We start from the raw sequence: 18,625 nt of genomic DNA on the forward strand, positions 1-18,625 counted from the left end.
GTGAAATGTCTGCATATGCGAAGTGGTTTCATTCTATGTTGGGGTCTGTTTTAGCAGCAGAATTATGATGTTGACCCCAACTTCCCTCAAGGGATGGTGTGCATATATATGTGTGTGTGTGTGTGTTTTGGGGGCCAGGGGAGGGGTTACAGTAGGCACATTGCTGACGTCTATGTTGTGTTCCATGTTGTTCAGTCTGTCAGTAGTTCCTGAGGAGAAGAGAAGTCTCATCATGCAGAAGGGGAAGATGACGATGGACGAAGACCCAGAGGTGCTTGTAAAGGGTGAGACAGAAATTCTGCTAATTAATAATTCTCTTGCACCATAGTTGTCATTATGGCTCTTCTAAGACCAAATTTATTTTTGCATGCATTGGTGCATTTGTGGGTATTATATCAACATCCATTATTAACAACAATTATGGAATCAGATTGATCTGAAGCGTGAAGATTGCAATTTCGAAGATAATCTAATATTTGAAGATAACGTGAAGAGCAATTTCTAAGGTTGTACATCCCAAATTATGTTTTTGTCATCTTTAGCTCACTTTTGTGTACAGTTTTGTCCCCAATCTATAGGTAAGTCCACACACGCATGCATCAGTTATAGCTTGCAGTATTATCAGTGACACAGATTGGCAGACACACTATGGCACACCAATTTAGACAGTTAGACATTGTTAACCAACACCTAAGTTGCTGTTAGGTGTGTGTGTGTGTGTGTGTGTGTGTGTGTGTGTGTGTGTGTGTGTGTGTGTGTTATTCAGAGTTGTCTGTGATCTCAGAGTGTGTAAATGTGAGCACTGTGCAGTATTTGCTGCACTAGAGTGGTAATAATACTCAATCACATGTAATGAGTAATAATAAGCAGGGCAGAGTAATATTAGTGTAGAGGGGTCCAAATACTCCGCCAGCCTGTCTCATGGTGGCCCGTGGAGCTGCTAAATAAGACAGTCTTCCCCCAGTCTGTCTGGCTGACACACACACACACACACACACGCACACGTACACACACACATGGGAAAGGTAGCAGGTGCAGTACATCTGCAAGCACCAGCGGAAAAAGGCAACATGGTCCGGGTGTCATGAGGGTTTCCCCCCACCTCCCAAAAAGCAGTTTTTCCCATGAAATGTGTCTTGATTATTGGCTCTGATACACATTTGTGCATAGCTGACAAACTTGGTTTGAAGGTCTGGAGGGAGATTTTATCCCCAGTGTGACCTTAACACAACCCTCTATTAAGATGGGTGAGCGATGGTTTGGTACGCTGCTCTGGATGTGGACGGGCTGGTTTGTGCTGTTTTTCCATGACTGACTCTGCATGAGCGCTGTGATGCTCTGGATCTCAAGAAATAATATTTCAAATTAAACTATTTTATTTCTGTCAGGTTTTGAAATGGAGCCTTCATATTCTCGGATTGATCTGTTGCAATATTTATTATGTATAATATGGGTATTTTTCTCTTTCTTTTTCAGGCTGGCTCCTGCGAGAGGTGCAGGGAGGCTGGCTCCGGCAGAGGAGGTTCTGGTTCGTGTTAACAACCGACTCTCTCGATTACTACAGCGGCTCGGGCAGAGATGCTCGCAGACTCGGCACGCTTGTTCTCACGTCCCTCTGCTCAGTGCTGTGGCCCGATAAACACACCTACAAACAGACAGGTAACGCACCTGCAAATAACCTGGGACAGTCACAGTCACCATTATCTTTCACTCTCTAAAAATGAGTGGCACAATAACTTGTCACTGGAACAGTGCCCTTGAAGGGACAACTGTGTGCCTTTCCCTAAATGATTCATAGTCGTACCTTAAGGGTACAAAATACTTTTCTAAGGTACAAAGGCACTTTTAAAGGGTTTCCCCAAAAATGAAAATCATCCCTTAATTTATTCACCCTCAGGCCATCCTAGGTGTATATGACTTTGTTCTTTCAGCCAAACACAATTGGAGTTATATTAAAAAAATCCTGTCTCTTCCAAGCTTTATAATGAGAGTGAATGTTACCTTAGATTTTGAAGCCCAAAAAAGCACATCCATCCATCATAAAAGTAATCCATATTCAGGCTGGTTAATAGGGGGGTTAATAAAGGTTAATAAATAATATAAGAAAAATATCCATATTTATAACTTCATAAACTATAATCACTGGCTTATCGTAACGGCAGAAGAATGACCTCTGACCCGACTCATGGCGCATTGACGAACGCGGAAGCACGGAGGAAAGAGCAGAACAAAACACGGATGACGAATTTGAAGTCTAAAAAAAAAATATTTAAAGAGAAATGTCAGAGGATTTCAATATAAGAGAAGAGGAGCTTGAATTTTTTGCACAGCCCAATTTGTTTAAACCGCGAAAGGCGTCTACTCTCACCTACTGTAAGCTAACGCTATACTCCTACATCCTACGTCAAGGATAGGCAACTCCGGTACTAGATAGATACAGGCAGGTGAGTTGTTATCAGGGCTGAAGCTAAACTCTGCAGGACAGTGGCCCTCCAGGACCGGAGTTGCCTATCCCTGTCCTACGTCATACATCGCGTCAGGGATTACTCTTCAGCCGGAACTAGACTCGCATACGGCCATTACGAGAAGTCAGTGATTGTAGTTTATAAAGTTATAAATATGGATTTTTTTTCATACACACCGCTTAAAACACACCGCTTGGCTCCAGAAGGCCTTTATTAACACACTGAAGCCAGAGATTACTTTTATGATGGATGGATGTGCTTTTCTGGTCTTCAAAATCCGATGTACCATTCACTCCCATAATAAAGCTGGGAAGAACCAGGATAGTTTTTAATATAACTTTGATTGTGTTTGGCTAGAAGAAGAAAGTCATATACACATAGGATGGCTTGAGAGTGAGTTTTTGGATGAACTACCCCTTTAAGTGTTTAAGTACAAAGTGTTCTGCCCTAGTGATAAGTGATTAGTGATAAGCATAATCTCCTCCTGAATTTTTGGAAAAATATTTTTGGGTGAACTCTTTTGCATTTTCTGGTTTATAAATGGATTTTTTTTTAAACTTTATTTATGCATAATTTTTACCTTTTGAGTATGTCTTTAAAAGAAGGTTAAAAACAACCAATCAGGGCAGTTCTTTCTGTTTGCACTGAAAGAGTGTAAAATTTGAAATACATTCCCTGTATTCACACCTTCTGAAATTCTGTCATCATTTGGAACAGCATTTATCATGTTATTCGAAACCCAAAAGACCTTTGTTCATCTTCAAAACACAAATACAAATATTATAAGTGAAACCTGAAACGTTTCTGTCCCTCCATTCAGAGTCAAGGTAACAGAATCATAGAAGATCCAAAAGGTCATAAAGGCGTAGTAAAACTAATCTATATGAATTGAGCAGTTTCATTCGCTTTCAATCTTGTAAAGAGTTATGATCGCTTTATATGATAACATTTGTGTTTTATTTACATCTAAGCAATCATGACACGCATACATAGAGCATATTACATATAGTAAACATGGAAGCTCATTGGTTGTGTGAGAACCAATGAGGGTTTTTTAAGTATGTTACGCACATAAGAGTTTCCATAGTTATCATATGTGATGTGCTCTATGTATGCATGTTCATATGTGAATTAAAGCATGTTCATATGTAAACAAAGCCTAAAATGATGACAGAATTGGAATTTTTGGGTAATCTCTCCGTTTAATCCCTTTAAGGTTGTCCTTGTGATTTACTGTACGATATTCAACATTTTTCAATCTCTCCTCATCCATGTTTGACATTGCAGAGATATATTTGCAAAATCGCTTGCCACTTTTTTTTGTATCACGGTTAGTAAATGGTGTGAACTTGCCTTGTAAAGTCCAGTGGAAGATAAACAGTATTTCACTCACTATTTTAGGATTTGCGCTCACGATGACATGCATTTTTTCAGAGAGAGCAGATCTTTTGGTCAGATCACAGGCACAGCGCAGCCGTGAGACTGCTGATCTCTTTTCGACATTGGCGTGAAATCTTTCTTGTGGGAAGACTTTGATCACAGAAATGAAATGCAGGATTGTTTGAGAGCAAAAGCGAAATGAAGGCAGACAAATGGCATGCATTGTTGTCTGGGGAGTTGGTAGGCAATGACCAGACAGACTCAAAGACTTAGTCATACTGTACAGTGTGTGAGTGTGTGTGTTTGTGCATATTCACATGGCTCATGTTCAGCTGGATTTCTGAATATCACACACACACACACACACACGCAAACTTTCAACCAGCACAGTCCACAAAACTCTAAACTTTTCCCAGATTAACTTTAGGGACTTTCCTAGATAAAAGTGTGTGTATACTGTATGTCTGAAAGTGTGTGTACAAGGGCAGCAGTTGGTCAAGAGTCATTCATTATCCAGCACAGCGGACACTATGGAAACGGTTTCTTCTTTTAACAAACAATAATATCATGTCTAATGGCTCATCCATAGAGTAAAACAGATATTTTAATGAACAAGTTAATGAGGTACAATTTCGTGGCCAAGAAATAAGAGTTGTTTACAGTGGACACCGAATATTTTGGCCTGCAAATCTTATAAACACAGTGGTCCCGAAAAAACCTTGAAATATCAAGGAATTTACCCAAAATGAATAACAGGAAAATTTCCACTGTGTGAATACACATTGTTCTGCTCTAAAATGTTTAATTGGCTAGATATTTTGTAGAGCGAAATCTTGCCTAGTCTAGAGAGATTGGTGGGCTTTATGGAGATTGTAAAGAATTGGTGTGTCTTAATAAGCCAAAGCTTCATTCTTTTAACAACAAGGGAGAAATGATATATTAGTAAGATCCTCATAAAAGTTCCAGATCCGGCTTTAGGAACATCTGAACACATTTACTGCAGGCCAGGCACGTGAAATATGAGGTTGTCAGAATACTGAAGCTCTAGTACATTTGTCTTTAATCCAAAATCCCTTTTTTTTTCTTTATTTTTTTTATGTACATACTCTCTTTATTTGTTAGGAGATGCTATTTTTGTATTGCACAGCTTTGGTGAATTTTCTTTTTGAAGAGCAGCAGTAAAATATTTGAAATGTGTGTGACAGGTTACTGGAGTCTGACAGTGTATGGCCGCAAGCATTGCTACAGACTATTCACAAAGCACTACAATGAGGCGGTGCACTGGGCGTGTGCCGTGCAGAAAGTCATCGACAGCAAAGCGCCGGTGGAGACGCCAACACAGCTCCTCATACGAGACATTGAGGTAAGAGAATACACCTACTGTACATGAAGCGATTCTAAATGTCAGCTTGGTGTATATATATATATATACGGTAAATAAACTAATAAAAAGTCATATTTTTTTTTCACTGAATGTATACACATAAAAATGGCAGCTTAGCTCCTAAACAGTCCATTGTCAGGATGGCACACATACACAGACACTGTGTGTAAACCGTCCAAACCCCACCCACTGTCATCTCTCTGCCCCAGTTTATTATTATTAGTTTGTTGGCTAGTGATTTTACACTTATAGATTTGCTGCTCGGTATCTTGTGTCCATGGAAATAGTTTTGAAGGCAGCGTGTAGCTCTTCAGAATAACCCTGTTGTTATGATGTAATGCCGGCACTCTCGGAGATATCTGTATTAATAGGATGTTAGTTGCTAGCCCACAGAACTCCCTGGAATCCCATTGAGGTCGAACTTAGACAGACAGGCAGACAGACAGGCGTGAAAACCGCAATGGTTGAAATGTTAAGTGGCCAGACCTCCAAAATGATCTTGCTGATTGCTATATTACTCTTAAAGATAAGTTATGAATGGATATTAAATATTGAAGCAATAAGACACTGGAGGTTGTGCTATATTCTCAATATTTATGACTAAAAGACACTATATTCTTGCCTTTATTTATTTTTAATTTTTTTAATGGTTACCATGTATTAGAAAATGTAGTTTTGATGAAGATATAGTTCCTGACATGGATACTATAAACTTAAGTTAACTATACTATTTATACTATTATTTTATGATACTATTTACGTATACTATTTATTTGACCTCTCACAAACTCAAACGCAAAGTACATAGTGGTAATGGCAGGATATCTTGTCATGTTTAACTGCTCTTGGGTTGGTTTATCAGGTCTGTTATAAGCAAACATCCCACAACCAACATAAACAGGCCTTATTCACCCTTGAAATGTACACAGAAGCTTTCATTATACACACATACACAGAGCAGACCTTGACCAGGGTCTGTAAGCTGAAATTCATTTCCCTTTCCTTCATTTCTCTCATCCGTTTCCCCAAACACAGCATTTATGTTTGATGCATCATTTCATCATTTCATGATCGACCCCATAACAAAGAGATCATCTGTTTATGGGGACATAATGGTACACAGAAGATATATCTGTCTTGAGTTTATTTATTTCAAGGTGTTTAATTGTCCTTGCATTACTGTATGTGTGTTTATGTGCAATGTTTTGTATAGGAGAATAAATTCAATCCAGAGGTTGTGGAGCACATCTATCAGCATAATCCCATCCTGAGGTACACGCAGAGCCCCCTCTACGCCCCACTGCTGCCTTTCCCCTACGGCAGTCTCCAGTACACACGTGAGTCAAACGCACACACACTTACATTGCCTATGTCACATATACACACCTCTGCTCACCCCTGGTCCTGGAAGAACATTTCAATCAGATAAGACACTCTTTCTACAACTCTAGCGTTTGGGTGTAACTAATATATTTACATGTCAAGCATAAGCAAAGCAAACTCAGCATCTGATTTTAAGCACTTTGAAGCTCTCAGCCTTCTTTAGTGATGAGCCTTAGTCTTTAGTCTTGCTTCTGTTTTGGTCTCTTTATTTAACTCTGTCTTCCTATTTCTTTCAATTCATCATAAATTAAAAATGGACAATTCTTGTTTTTTTATGGAAAAACATAAACGTCCTCTTCCCCTCGCAACGGCATCTCCAGCACCTGTCAATCACATAAGATTGCAGCGATTAGCAAACAACAAAGATCTACTGAATGAATGTCAAACCCTTAGTCTCTGTAAACAGTGCAGGTCACAGTCAGATTCTTTTTTTAACCAATCAGAACGCCTTTGAGGTGATTTCTGCCAGCCAATCATTTTGCACATTCAGAGCAGCAGTCTATATATGTTAAGCCAGATGCTGAAAACTTCTAGAAAACTTCTAGATAAACTTCATGAGTTTGGAGGATACAAAATGTGTCAAGAACAGCTTACAAAGCCAAACGTCCTTAAAGTTGGAATTAAACTGACATTGTGATTGTCTTTCTCTATTGTGACACTGATGAGCCAAAACATTATGACCAGTCACAGATGAAGCGAATATCATTGATCATCTCCTAACAGGACCACATATTAAAGTCCACATGATATCAAAATTGACCATATTTACTTAGTTTGCGTAAATTGATCGTTTTGTGGTGAACAATTCATCCATGCAAGTCAATCAACACAAATTTTTTCGTAATCTTTAATCAAAATCTGAAAATGCCCCTCCCCTCTGCATTGGAGGACCTTCCCTGATGACGTAGGTTTGACGGTTTTGGTGTCTGCTTAACATCCGTAACCACGCCCCTCCAACTGACAGTAGACAGGCTGAATTAAACACCTACTTTTCTAGATCCAATCAGGTGTTAGTTGGAAAAAAAGACACGCCCACTATTTTTCCTCATTTAGTATTCCGTTTCTCTCGGAAATACGTCACAACACTGAGATAAAGTCGGTTGCAAATTCCGGTTCACGCGGACTTTAAGGTCTGGGTAGATTAGATAATAACCAACAATTCATTTTCATAGTCAACGTGTTGGATGCAGGAGAAATAGGCAATAATAAAGATCTGAGCAACTTTGAAAAGGGCCAAATTGTTATGGCAAGGTGACTGGGTCAGAGTTTAGGTTTATTTATTGAAGGATAGCTTCTTGAGATGCAACATCTCATTTTCAAGAGGGTCCTATACACACAAATACAGAATACATATATTCTGCTGCTCTGAATGTGCAAAATGATTGGCTGGCAGAAATCACCTCAAAGGCGTTCTGATTGGTTAAAAAAAAGAATCTGACTGTGACCTGCACTGTTTACAGAGACTAAGGTTTGACACTCCAGGACAGTTATTGCAGTTTTGAGGTAGTTCTGCCTTACATAACATTTTTACTTAGAACTTTTTTAAATAAATTGATCACATCTGATTTTAAATCTATTGACATTTTTGAAAGTTGACACACCAAACATTTTACGGAAAACCGTAGAGAGTCCTTAAAAAGCGGGTTTATATTGTCCTACTTTTGTCTCTCTTCTTAGATATGGCTGGTAAAGGCTACACATCCGTCCGCGAGGAGGCGGTGCGGCTGTTTAACTGCCTCCAGCAGTTAGAGTCGGCCCGCGAGCCCATTCCTCTCATACAGGGAATCCTCCAGACCTGCCTCGACCTCCGGCCGCTCCGAGATGAACTCTACTGCCAGCTCATCAAACAGACCAGCGTCACCAAATCATGTGTGCAGACGCAGCCAAACCCGCAGCTCAGATACTGGCAGCTGCTCACCTGCATGAGCTGCACCTTCCTGCCCAGCTGCAGCATTCTCAAATACCTGCGCTTTCACCTGAAGAGGTCAGTTACACACCAATAATACAGATCTCTCAGGCAGCAGGGCTATTCTGAATAGTTACATCATGAATATATACACTCCTCTGGATGTGTATGCTCACACACCCACCACAAAGTTGTGAATACATAAAAGATCATTCAAGTTTTATAAGTAAATACAATTTAATTTTTTTTACTTTAAAATTTCACTTTTAATTCAATGTGTTTCTTGCCGTTTCTTTGTAATTGTGAAATTTTCTGGCAATTTCTAAATGAAAATTCCTTCTACACCAATTTTTTTTCCCAATGCACCTGGATCTCAACATACACATATAAACATTCCCTAGAAGGCCTTGAGTATAAAGACGCACAACTGCAGTTATATATGGGCTGCCTGAGGTTGACTGGATTTGAAAGTTCACTTCCTGTTCACTTATTCTTTTCCTATCCTTGAGGGGTTGGGAAACGGCACAATGCTTTCTGCATCCCATGGCTAATTGACTCTTAAAGTACTGCCAGGCCAGAGGATAGACAGGGGAGAAGGGCAGAAAATAAGAGAATGGCTAAATAAACGAGTGTGCCTTGAGGAAATGGTGCGTTGACCACAGGGCTTTGATTACAGAGGCGGCTGGTGTAATGGAGACGGAGGAGACTCTGTTCTCCTGAGGCCTCCGGACGCTTCCCGCATGTGTTTACTTAACACAATTAGGGCCTACGCCATGCATGTGATTACCAAGTGGCTGACATTTCATATCGCAAATAGACAAACTAAACAGAGAGGCCACACAACTTCCCCCTGATTTTTTTTGGAGGGAAATTCTGTGGTTTGTATGTGAAATTCTGTAAATGGTCCCTATAAAATTTTAAATCTCTTTCTTTTATTATCTTCCCCCATGTATCAGGGTTCAAAGTTTGAGTGCAGACTCAGAGGTGGAGAGCTACGCGTCCTTTATAGCCCAGGCTCTCGAGAAGACGCGCGGCCGTGAGTGTGTGCCCTCTTGGGAGGAGATCCAGGGGCTGATGGGAAGGCAGGAGATACTGTGTACTGTGCACTACCCTGGACCGGGCTGCTGCCAGATACCGATCACTTCGCACACTACGGCTAATGAGGTATTGCATCAAACGGTTCCTCTACAGCTGGGCTTGGGAACCTTGTGCCGCTCCTGTGTCACTATTGGCACACAAAGAAGTAATCATTAGCGCACAAACATAAGAACGAGACGCATTCATTTACCGGTAGTAGCATTTTTTTTTTTTGTAATTTTGAATTCTCTTTTAGCAGTTATCCTTCCACAAAAATGTATTGATTTATTCATTAATAGAAATAAATACATTTTTTGTTGCGTATATTTATTTAAGGAAATATTCGAGAATCTTTCTTCAATTGTTTTTTATGGTCTTAAATTGTTTTTGTCAAAAGTGTTACCACCCTGCTCCATACCAGGCATCTATACTACCACAAGTAGAAGTGATGTGCTTACTGTACACACATTATTGCATTTTCAAATAGAAACAAAGCTTTTTGAACTCTTTGACTCTGTGTTATTTTAACATGGATTTTTCTTTCCTTCTCGCCAGTGTTATTAAAATAATGAAATACTAATAAAAAAATGTTTTTACTAATTGAAATAATATATATATATATATATATATATATATATATATATATATATATATATATATATATATATATATATATATATATATATATGACCAGAACTTAAATAAAACATTTAATTAAAAACTAAAATAACTCTCATTTTCTTTGTCCAGGTTGTGAGGAAGATGGCGGAACGCCTCGGACTGCAGGACAGCCGAAACACATTTGCTCTTTTTGAGCAGAACACATGCTGGGAGAAAGCTATCGGAGGCAGCACCATAATAGCTGATGTCATCACCAGATTTGAAAAGTAACTCAGTCTAAATTTCTTCAATCAGTTGTGTTATGTGGAATACAACAAATAGCTGAATGTACCAAACCTAAAGTACCACGTCAATACCATAATTTGTTGGACATTGTACCAGGGCATTACTATTTTACTATTATATGTTTTTTTAAACATGTACCATGGTAATACTAGGTTTTTTTTAAAGTTCTGTGTAAAGACCATGTTACATGAATATGGTAATCATTCAATACCATAATATACATCAAGGTACCATGATATTACCATCCACGATTGCGCCACAGTACAGTACAGTGCAGGTCTGTTTTTTCTTTATCTTTGATTTACTCACTTTCCCAAAACTTTATCACACTTTACCCCCCCCCCCCCCCCCCCCCCCCCACACACACACACACACACACTGTGAGAATAGACAATCAGCTCTTTATTAGTATTCAGTAAGCCAGTAGGGATCTCAAGGTGAGACTGATGTCATTGCGTTAACTGATGTGTAAAGCAAACTGAAGGAGAGATAAGCTCAGCCAGCCAGAATTCAAGGCATCCGCTTTATTCTGGGAAGTGTGTTTGTATTTGTCTGTGTGTTTTTGCACGTCTCCGTGCCAACTCTTCCCAGAAGTGGGTTCATGGACACACGCCTAGGCTTTCTCTTATACTCATACATGTGTGCAGACACAAACACAAACCCGCACGTGCAAAACTGCACATGCAGCAGAAAAAGCTGAGTGAATCAGGGTGTCATGTGATTGAGAATGATGACTTCACTCTGTTACGGTGATTTTTAGTTGTGTGTTCAGGGAGCATTGGCGGATTTCATTTTCCTAAGACTTGTGGACTTGTGTAAACAGTTGAAACAGTTTTAGGGTGCTTGAGAAGGGTGACAGTGACAGTTCACCCAAAAAATTTACTCATTTACTCACTCCATATTTTGAAGAATGTCAGTATCCAAACAGTTGATTGAACCCACTGACTTGCATAGTATGGAAAAAAATACTACAGAAGTCAATGGGGCCCATCAACTGTTTGGTCATTTTTCTTAGTATTGTTAAATTAAGCCATTCTGTGTGATGCACGTTGGACCCCTATAGTGTGGTGTGCATTTTTGTAGCGTACAGAGTTGTATCTATAGTGCAAAGTGTATTTGCTTTATGCTTCACATGTATATCTGATCCTTGTGCATGTTCCATTAACAAATCTCTGTCTTTCTGTCTTACAGTTTGTCAGCTAAAGATCCAGACTCTGACTGCCAGTGCCGACTCTCCTTCAAACTCTATTGTCTGTTGGACACCGATAACATCAGTACCGACAGCATTGAGTACCTCTTCTTCTATGAGCAGGTAAAACAACACGAGACAGGCAGGGACGAGCAGAAATGAGATAGTCGAATAGATTATTAAGTAAAACTATAGGCCAAAAGAGAAATTACTTTCTGTGGAATGTGTTTTATAAAGACCTAATATGGATGCCTTCCTCAGAACATTTATATTACAAGCCATTAATTCCTGCAACACGACTGCTGCCAACCTAGTTTGGATCTGTCTGCAAACGTCCATTTAAGACATTTTATATGTGCATGAAACAGCAGAGAGCGGCTTGGGGGCATAGAAAGAAAGAGGGATTTTCCAGTTCTTCCTCTCTGTTTGTTTAATGTGGACTAGTTTCACACTTGTGTGGACAGATGTGTGCATATCGTCTTTATCAGTCGGTTTTGAAAAGCAAACATGCAAACACAACACACTAGTGAACTTTCCCATCTTGACTTCCTCCCTCCCTCTCTCTCTGTATCAGTGTCATGAGATGGTAGTGCGTGGGCAGCTGCCAGCCTGTGAGGATGACCTTCTTTCTCTGGCGGCACTGAGACTGCAGTGTCTGCTGGGAGATTTCAGCGCCCTCTCTCCGTACCCGCCGTTGGAGCAGCTCTTTCCAGCTGAAGTGGTGGAGGCCCGGGCCCTGCTGGCCCCCGTCGATCCCCCTGGCTGCCCTTCCTTCCCCGGGGGTCTGCTGGCCGGGACATTGTGGGGGCACAAGCGGCGTCAGGAACAGGACCAAAGACTGCGAGCCAGGCTGAGAGAGGAGGGAGCCGTGGTGATGTCGACCATCTTAGAGCACTGGAAAGCCCTGGTGGGATACAGTCGCAGAGACAGCATGGCCGCCTATCTCACCATCGCCCGGCAGTGGTCAGGGTTTGGCTGCACGCTCTATGAAGTGGACTTCTACATTGTGAGTGAATGATTGTTACTGGTGAAAAGTTTGGTATCATTAACTCTTTCCCCACCAACGTAAAGAAAAAAAAAAGTTCTCAGCCACCGTCAGCATTTTTGATCATTTTCACAAAATTTGCATGGCCCCAGAATATTTTGTTGTATGAATATCTGAATAAAAGTAAGAACAGACCCTCTTCTTAAAAAAAAACATGTTTTATTCTAGTTTAATACATTATTTTTTATCAACACTTAAATGTGGGTATAAGTTACATTAAAAAAATTCAACATTTTTAGCAAAAGCTGAGAAAGTGTTTGTCAAAGACTGGATTGGATTCAGAAAGATGATCAAAACATACGGAAATTTCTGTCAATGTCGGGGAAAGAGTAAAAAATACAATAAAAACAGTAATATTGTAAAATTCCACAAAAATATTTAGCTGCACATCGGTTTTCAACACTGATAATAATCAGAAATGTTTCTTGAGCACCAAATCAGCATGATAGAATGATTTCTGAAGGATCATGTGACATTTCGACTGGTAGTGTACTGTGTACCACTGAATAGTTTTTCCAGAGAATCACAGCTGTGCCTAACATCCTTGTGTTTCTTGTAGAGCTCGACAGGAAGCTTCTCTCAGAAGTTGTGGCTGGGTGTGGCGGCTTCCTGCGTCTCTCTGTATCGTCAGGGTGAAGCTGAAGCGCTGGAGTCTCTACCGATAGGTCAGATCTGCTCCTATGGCGTCTCTGATAGCAACACATTCAGGATCACTGCCGGAGATCGAGACCTGCTCTTTGAGACCACAAAGGTAAGCGGGCTCTCTAACTGGTATCGCAATGTTTGTGCTATGGACATGAAATATTCTTCAAACCATGCAACTTGTTGAAAATACATTTTTTTGAAGTGGCTGGCGTTTCAATATTAGTCTGTTAAGCAATTAAAACACAACATAACTATGAGCCAGGAATTATGAGCCATACAAGCCAGATCGTCCTGCCATAGATTTACTCTAGCAATAATGTGCAGATGCAACTTGGCCTTCATGTTATCACCATGCATGATACTGTTAGACCAAAATACAAGATATTACAGGGAAGGCATATAGCCCTAGTCGAGGCAAGAGTGTTAACATGAATTGTGATGCTTTTAGACCTAAAATACATTGACGTTGATGTCAAAGGGTTTTTATCATGTATACTTTCCAGTACTCACACAATACAGGTCAGACCAGCTGTGGCTTTCAGTGCGCACACATGTGGAAACACTGAGACAACCAGTTTATTTTCCCCTGATATCAGCTGCAGGCTCACACCCATCCCGTGCCCTCAGTCCTATACGTTTTAACCTGAAGAGTCTCTTGAGTTTTCATGCCAACCTACATCTGCCTGCCTCCTGAGTGATGCATGAATGTCTCTGCTAGCTCACACATACACTATTAATAACTACTCTAGTCATCAACCGTCGCCCAGAGTTGTTCTGAACCCGAATAACTCTTATAGAAATCAATGTGACAAATTATTATATTAAATATGACCAATTAAAAGTGAGGACATCTGTCAGTTGCTGTTTGATTTCATTGATATAGCACTTTTCACTATATTTACCAAAAATATTACCCTTATAAACTTTTTTAAAATAATTTTATATATGTTAAATAATTTTTTAAGATTGATATTTATTTTGTTAGATTTTATTTTTATTTTGTTTTATTTAATGTAGCAATTATGTTTAAATCAGTATTTATGTTTATTTAATATTTATATGTAATTATGCAAAATGAGTAAAGAATTTAGTCTATGATTGGTTGCCTCTTGCTAAAAAAAAAATAGCTAAAACATTCGACCGCATTGTTTCACACTACATACAATACCGAATTTAATTAGAAATGTATACTTTTATTCATCAATGATGCATTGTGGTTTCCACAAAACATATTAAGCAGCACAACTGATTTCAACACTGACAATAATCAGAAGTGTTTCTTGAGCAGCAAATCATCATATAAGAATGATTTATGAAGGATCACGTGACACTGAAGACTGGAGTAATGATGCATCACAGGAATAAATATATTTTAAAATATATTAAAACAGAAAACGGCTATCTTAAAGTGCAATAATATGTGCGTTTTTAAAAACTAATAAATAGTAAAATAAATGCAGCTTTGTGAGCATAAGAAACTTTTTTCAAAATAGTCATACTAACCTAAAAACCATGTTAACCCAGGGTTAAGTTTAGTGAATAATGCCTTCTAGAGCATAACAGAGTCATTGTACTAGTGTAAAGTGCTGACAAAAATGTCTGTAACAAATTTTACAGTGGAAATTTACTAAAGTCATCTCTCTCTGTCTCTCTCTCTCTCTCTCTGTCTCTCTCTATCTCTGTCTCTCTCTATCTCTGTCTGTCTGTCTCTCTCTCTCTCTCTCTCTCTCTCTCTCTCTCTCTCTCTCTCTCTCTCTCTCTCTCTCTATCTCTGTCTCTCTCTCTCTCTCTCTCTCTCTCTGTCTCTCTCTCTCTCTCTATCTCTGTCTGTCTCTCTCTCTCTCTCTCTCTCTCTCTCTCTCTCTCTCTCTCTCTCTCTCTCTCTCTCTCTCTCTCAGCTGACTGAGATCATGCAGCTGATGAATGCTTACTTCAGTGCCACCCGTCGCCAGCTAGGCAAAGATGACTGCATCTCCATAGAAACAAACCCTAAGCTCCACCCCTCCCTACTTGAGCTCCCCTCTCACCCGGTGTGAAGAGAGAACGATTTGCTTGCTTGCGCACACACACGCACACACACTGACACTGACTCTGACTGATGTACACGTGCATATGCAGTCCTGGCTGATTGCTTCCCTGTGAGGAGCTTTGCAATGAGGCCGAACTCCGATGAGACTGAAAGGAACAGATGCTATGGAAATGGAAGAGGAGTGGAAAGTGTCCAGGGAGCCACAAACAGGAGAGCAGGTTCAGGAACTCACTTGCTACGCCACCAGCCAAATCCAGAAAGGACACGGGGCCCTCAACGGCCCCTGCCACCTGGAGCCCGCCAAATATTACAGAGAGGAAAATAGTGTGACTTTAGAGATCAACAGTGCAAAAAAATCATTTTCTTAAGAATTTTGGTCTTGCTTTTTAGTATTTAAATGTTTAAACATCCTTAAAACAACATGGATATACTTTTACTTAATTTGACAAATTAAATCAATTTAGTTTTACTTTTTTCAGGAATTTACATAAAATTAAGTTCCATTTCTTATCTTGTTTTAGGGATGTTCATTTATTTTTTTAATTGGAAAACAAGACAAAACTTATTTTAATTTTTTGTATTTTTTTTGCAGCAATGTCTTTGTATTGCACTACAAGAAGACTACACAACCATGCTGCTGTTGCACTCACACATACGCAGTTGCTGCGCTTTATACGTTCCTTTCGAGACTCCTGCCTGGCTCGCTGTTAAACTCATTCATCAAACCGTACATGACCTTGAAATGAAAGCAGGTGGAAGTCACTTTCACACCGACCTTTATAACTGTCCATTACCGAACTGACGGTGGTGCATGTGTGCGTGAGAGACAGATTCTAATATTTTAAGCTGTAGAAACCAAAGGATCCTTAGCTCACCTGAATGATGCAAGTGTATATGTGAAAAGCTTTGAGCCCGACCTGGTGCTGCTTGACTGTGCTGTTAGCTTACGGTAACTCTGCACTGTTTGTCCTGTAGCCACAACAGCCTCAGATCTTTAGATCCGGTTAAGGTTAAGATCCCTAACCCCACTGCATCCTCGTACCTGTGAGGGTAAAGTACATTTTGACATTAAAAAAAGACAATTTTGGTTCAAACCAAGCTTCCCAGACCTCTCGAACACTGAAGATAGACAAAAAATCAACACTATTGATATGCTAAATTATCATCGCATATCCTAAAGAAATTACATTGCCATTAAAAGGGAGAGTTCATCCAAAAATGACAATATTGTCATCATTTACTCATGCGCATGTCGTTCCAAAGCTGTATGACGCTCTTTTATCTGGCTGAACACAAAAGAAGATATTATAATTCATTATTTTAGTTTTTTTCATTTAATGGAAGTGAACGGGTTCCCAACCGACATTGTTTGGACCCCATTGACCTTCATTGTATGGACACAAAAAACACTGAGACATTTTTCAGAATGTCTTCTCTGTGTTTCACAGAAGAAAGAAAGTCATACAGGTTTGAAATGACACAAAAGTCAGTAAATGATAACATAATTGACATTTTTGGGTCAACTATCTTCTTAAGCCTAACCTGTAGCGCCTGTCTGTTGTGCTATGTTATGAAGCCTTATGTCGGCTTTATGACGGCTCGTTGTCTCCTTTAATGTGTGTTAGTTTCTACTAGTTTTATTTATGACTGTCTGTTGAATACATTGTGTGAAAGTGAGTTTTTTATTGTCCTTTTTACTTTTGTTTTATATATCTTTTATAAAGACCTGTATTTGTATTTTAGTGCTTGCATTGAAATTATTACAAAAGAGCTGATGACGTCATAGGTAAATTATGATGTCATAATGTTTATTTACTTTTTTGGTTATTTGTTGTTAATTTTTTTCCCCCGTCACGTGAGGTCTACGAATGACAAATAACTTGTAATAATAATGAGTTTATTTTGTAGATCTAAGGATTTTTGAGATTTTGACATAACCAAAAAATGAAGAGTCCTTCGCCCTTTTAAAGTCACATGGACCAAATTTCTTGGGGTTGGGGTCTTTTTTTCCCTTCGAATGACTGCCAAACTATCACTGTAGCAATAAAACCTGCCCAGTTGTCCTGAGCATGAGCCCATTTTCAGTATGAGGCTTCAGGTTGCCTTTGGAGGAGCCACTAGTGCCTTTCAAACAGTCTGTACAATCTTTAATTCACTCGTACTCCATAATCAGGCTCAGTGTTTCTGTATTCAGTATTTTGGTTCTGCACTATCTTTGCTCTACAGCAGTGTGTCTGCCTGAATAGAAAATTTGAAAGAAAAAAAAAAGGTTGCCAGCTACTTGAAGTTCAAAGGTGGAGGGCAATCACGTCTTCAATGTTGTTTATATTGTTTAAAGAAGTTTATTTTGCCCAAACCATGTTCCTCCTACAGCCCCTGTGACGGCAGTAGTGGTTGGTTGTCACATATGCGTGTCTTCTTTTCATGTCACTCCTTAGCTGCAGGCAGCTCTGACCCAATGTCATACATGTAACAAAACTCGACAAACTCTGATGCTTTGGTCTGTATGCTGCATGGTACCTTTATTATGTTACACGTGTAATAGTCAATTGCACTATTTTTTGTACAGCTAACTTAAATGTGCAATAATGCAAAATGATGAATACTGTATGTAATAAAAAGCAGCACCATTACATCACTTGTCTGTTATAATATTGGTGGGAATACAAAAAACATACACCAGGTTCCAGCCAAACATAAAGGGATAGTTCACCTAAAATTTTTAATTCTTATTATAATTTACTCAAATAGTTCCAAACCTGAAAGAATATCTTTCTTATGCTAAACACAAAATATATTTAGAAGAATGTCAGAAACCAAACTGTTATTGGGGTCCATTGACTTCCATCGTTTTTTCTCTCTCCAAACTATGGAAGTCCATGGGGCCCATCAACTGGTTGATGACATTCTTCAAAATAACCTTTTGTGTTCAGCAGAAGAAAGAAATTCATACAGGTTTGGAACAACTTGTGAGTAAACTGACAATTTTCAGTTTTGGGTGAACTATCGCTTTAAGGAGCAAGATTGGATTCAGTATGTCCTTGATTCAGTTTATTAGTATCCATCAGCTGGTTGGTAAAGAGATGAAGACCAGTGATCAGAGGTAATAGCTTCCATTTCTGAGCCATTTCATGTGTGTTAAGGCCAAATGACCCATGCCATCTGTTGTGAGTGAATCTGACCTGATTGGAAATGGTCTGTGAGAGTAATCAATAC

At 39.4% G+C, this 18,625-nt stretch overlaps 1 protein-coding gene across 1 annotated transcript in view; it reads left to right on the forward strand.

Moving 5' to 3' along the window:
* plekhh3 (pleckstrin homology, MyTH4 and FERM domain containing H3) overlaps nucleotides 1-18,046 on the forward strand; it is a 36,354-nt gene extending 18,308 nt beyond the window's left edge. The window contains exons 3-13 of the mRNA XM_079625721.1: nucleotides 196-284; nucleotides 1,477-1,659; nucleotides 5,051-5,208; nucleotides 6,443-6,566; nucleotides 8,290-8,596; nucleotides 9,475-9,682; nucleotides 10,346-10,482; nucleotides 11,693-11,813; nucleotides 12,265-12,696; nucleotides 13,295-13,486; nucleotides 15,279-18,046. Of these exons, the coding sequence (XP_079481847.1) occupies nucleotides 196-284; nucleotides 1,477-1,659; nucleotides 5,051-5,208; nucleotides 6,443-6,566; nucleotides 8,290-8,596; nucleotides 9,475-9,682; nucleotides 10,346-10,482; nucleotides 11,693-11,813; nucleotides 12,265-12,696; nucleotides 13,295-13,486; nucleotides 15,279-15,416 (2,089 nt within the window). The 3' untranslated portion in view covers nucleotides 15,417-18,046. The remainder of the gene's footprint in view (nucleotides 1-195; nucleotides 285-1,476; nucleotides 1,660-5,050; nucleotides 5,209-6,442; nucleotides 6,567-8,289; nucleotides 8,597-9,474; nucleotides 9,683-10,345; nucleotides 10,483-11,692; nucleotides 11,814-12,264; nucleotides 12,697-13,294; nucleotides 13,487-15,278) is intronic.
* Nucleotides 18,047-18,625: the final 579 nt, after the last annotated feature.

Source organism: Phoxinus phoxinus (assembly GCF_949152265.1).
Source record: "Phoxinus phoxinus genome assembly, chromosome: 1".
NCBI lineage: Eukaryota > Metazoa > Chordata > Actinopteri > Cypriniformes > Leuciscidae > Phoxinus > Phoxinus phoxinus.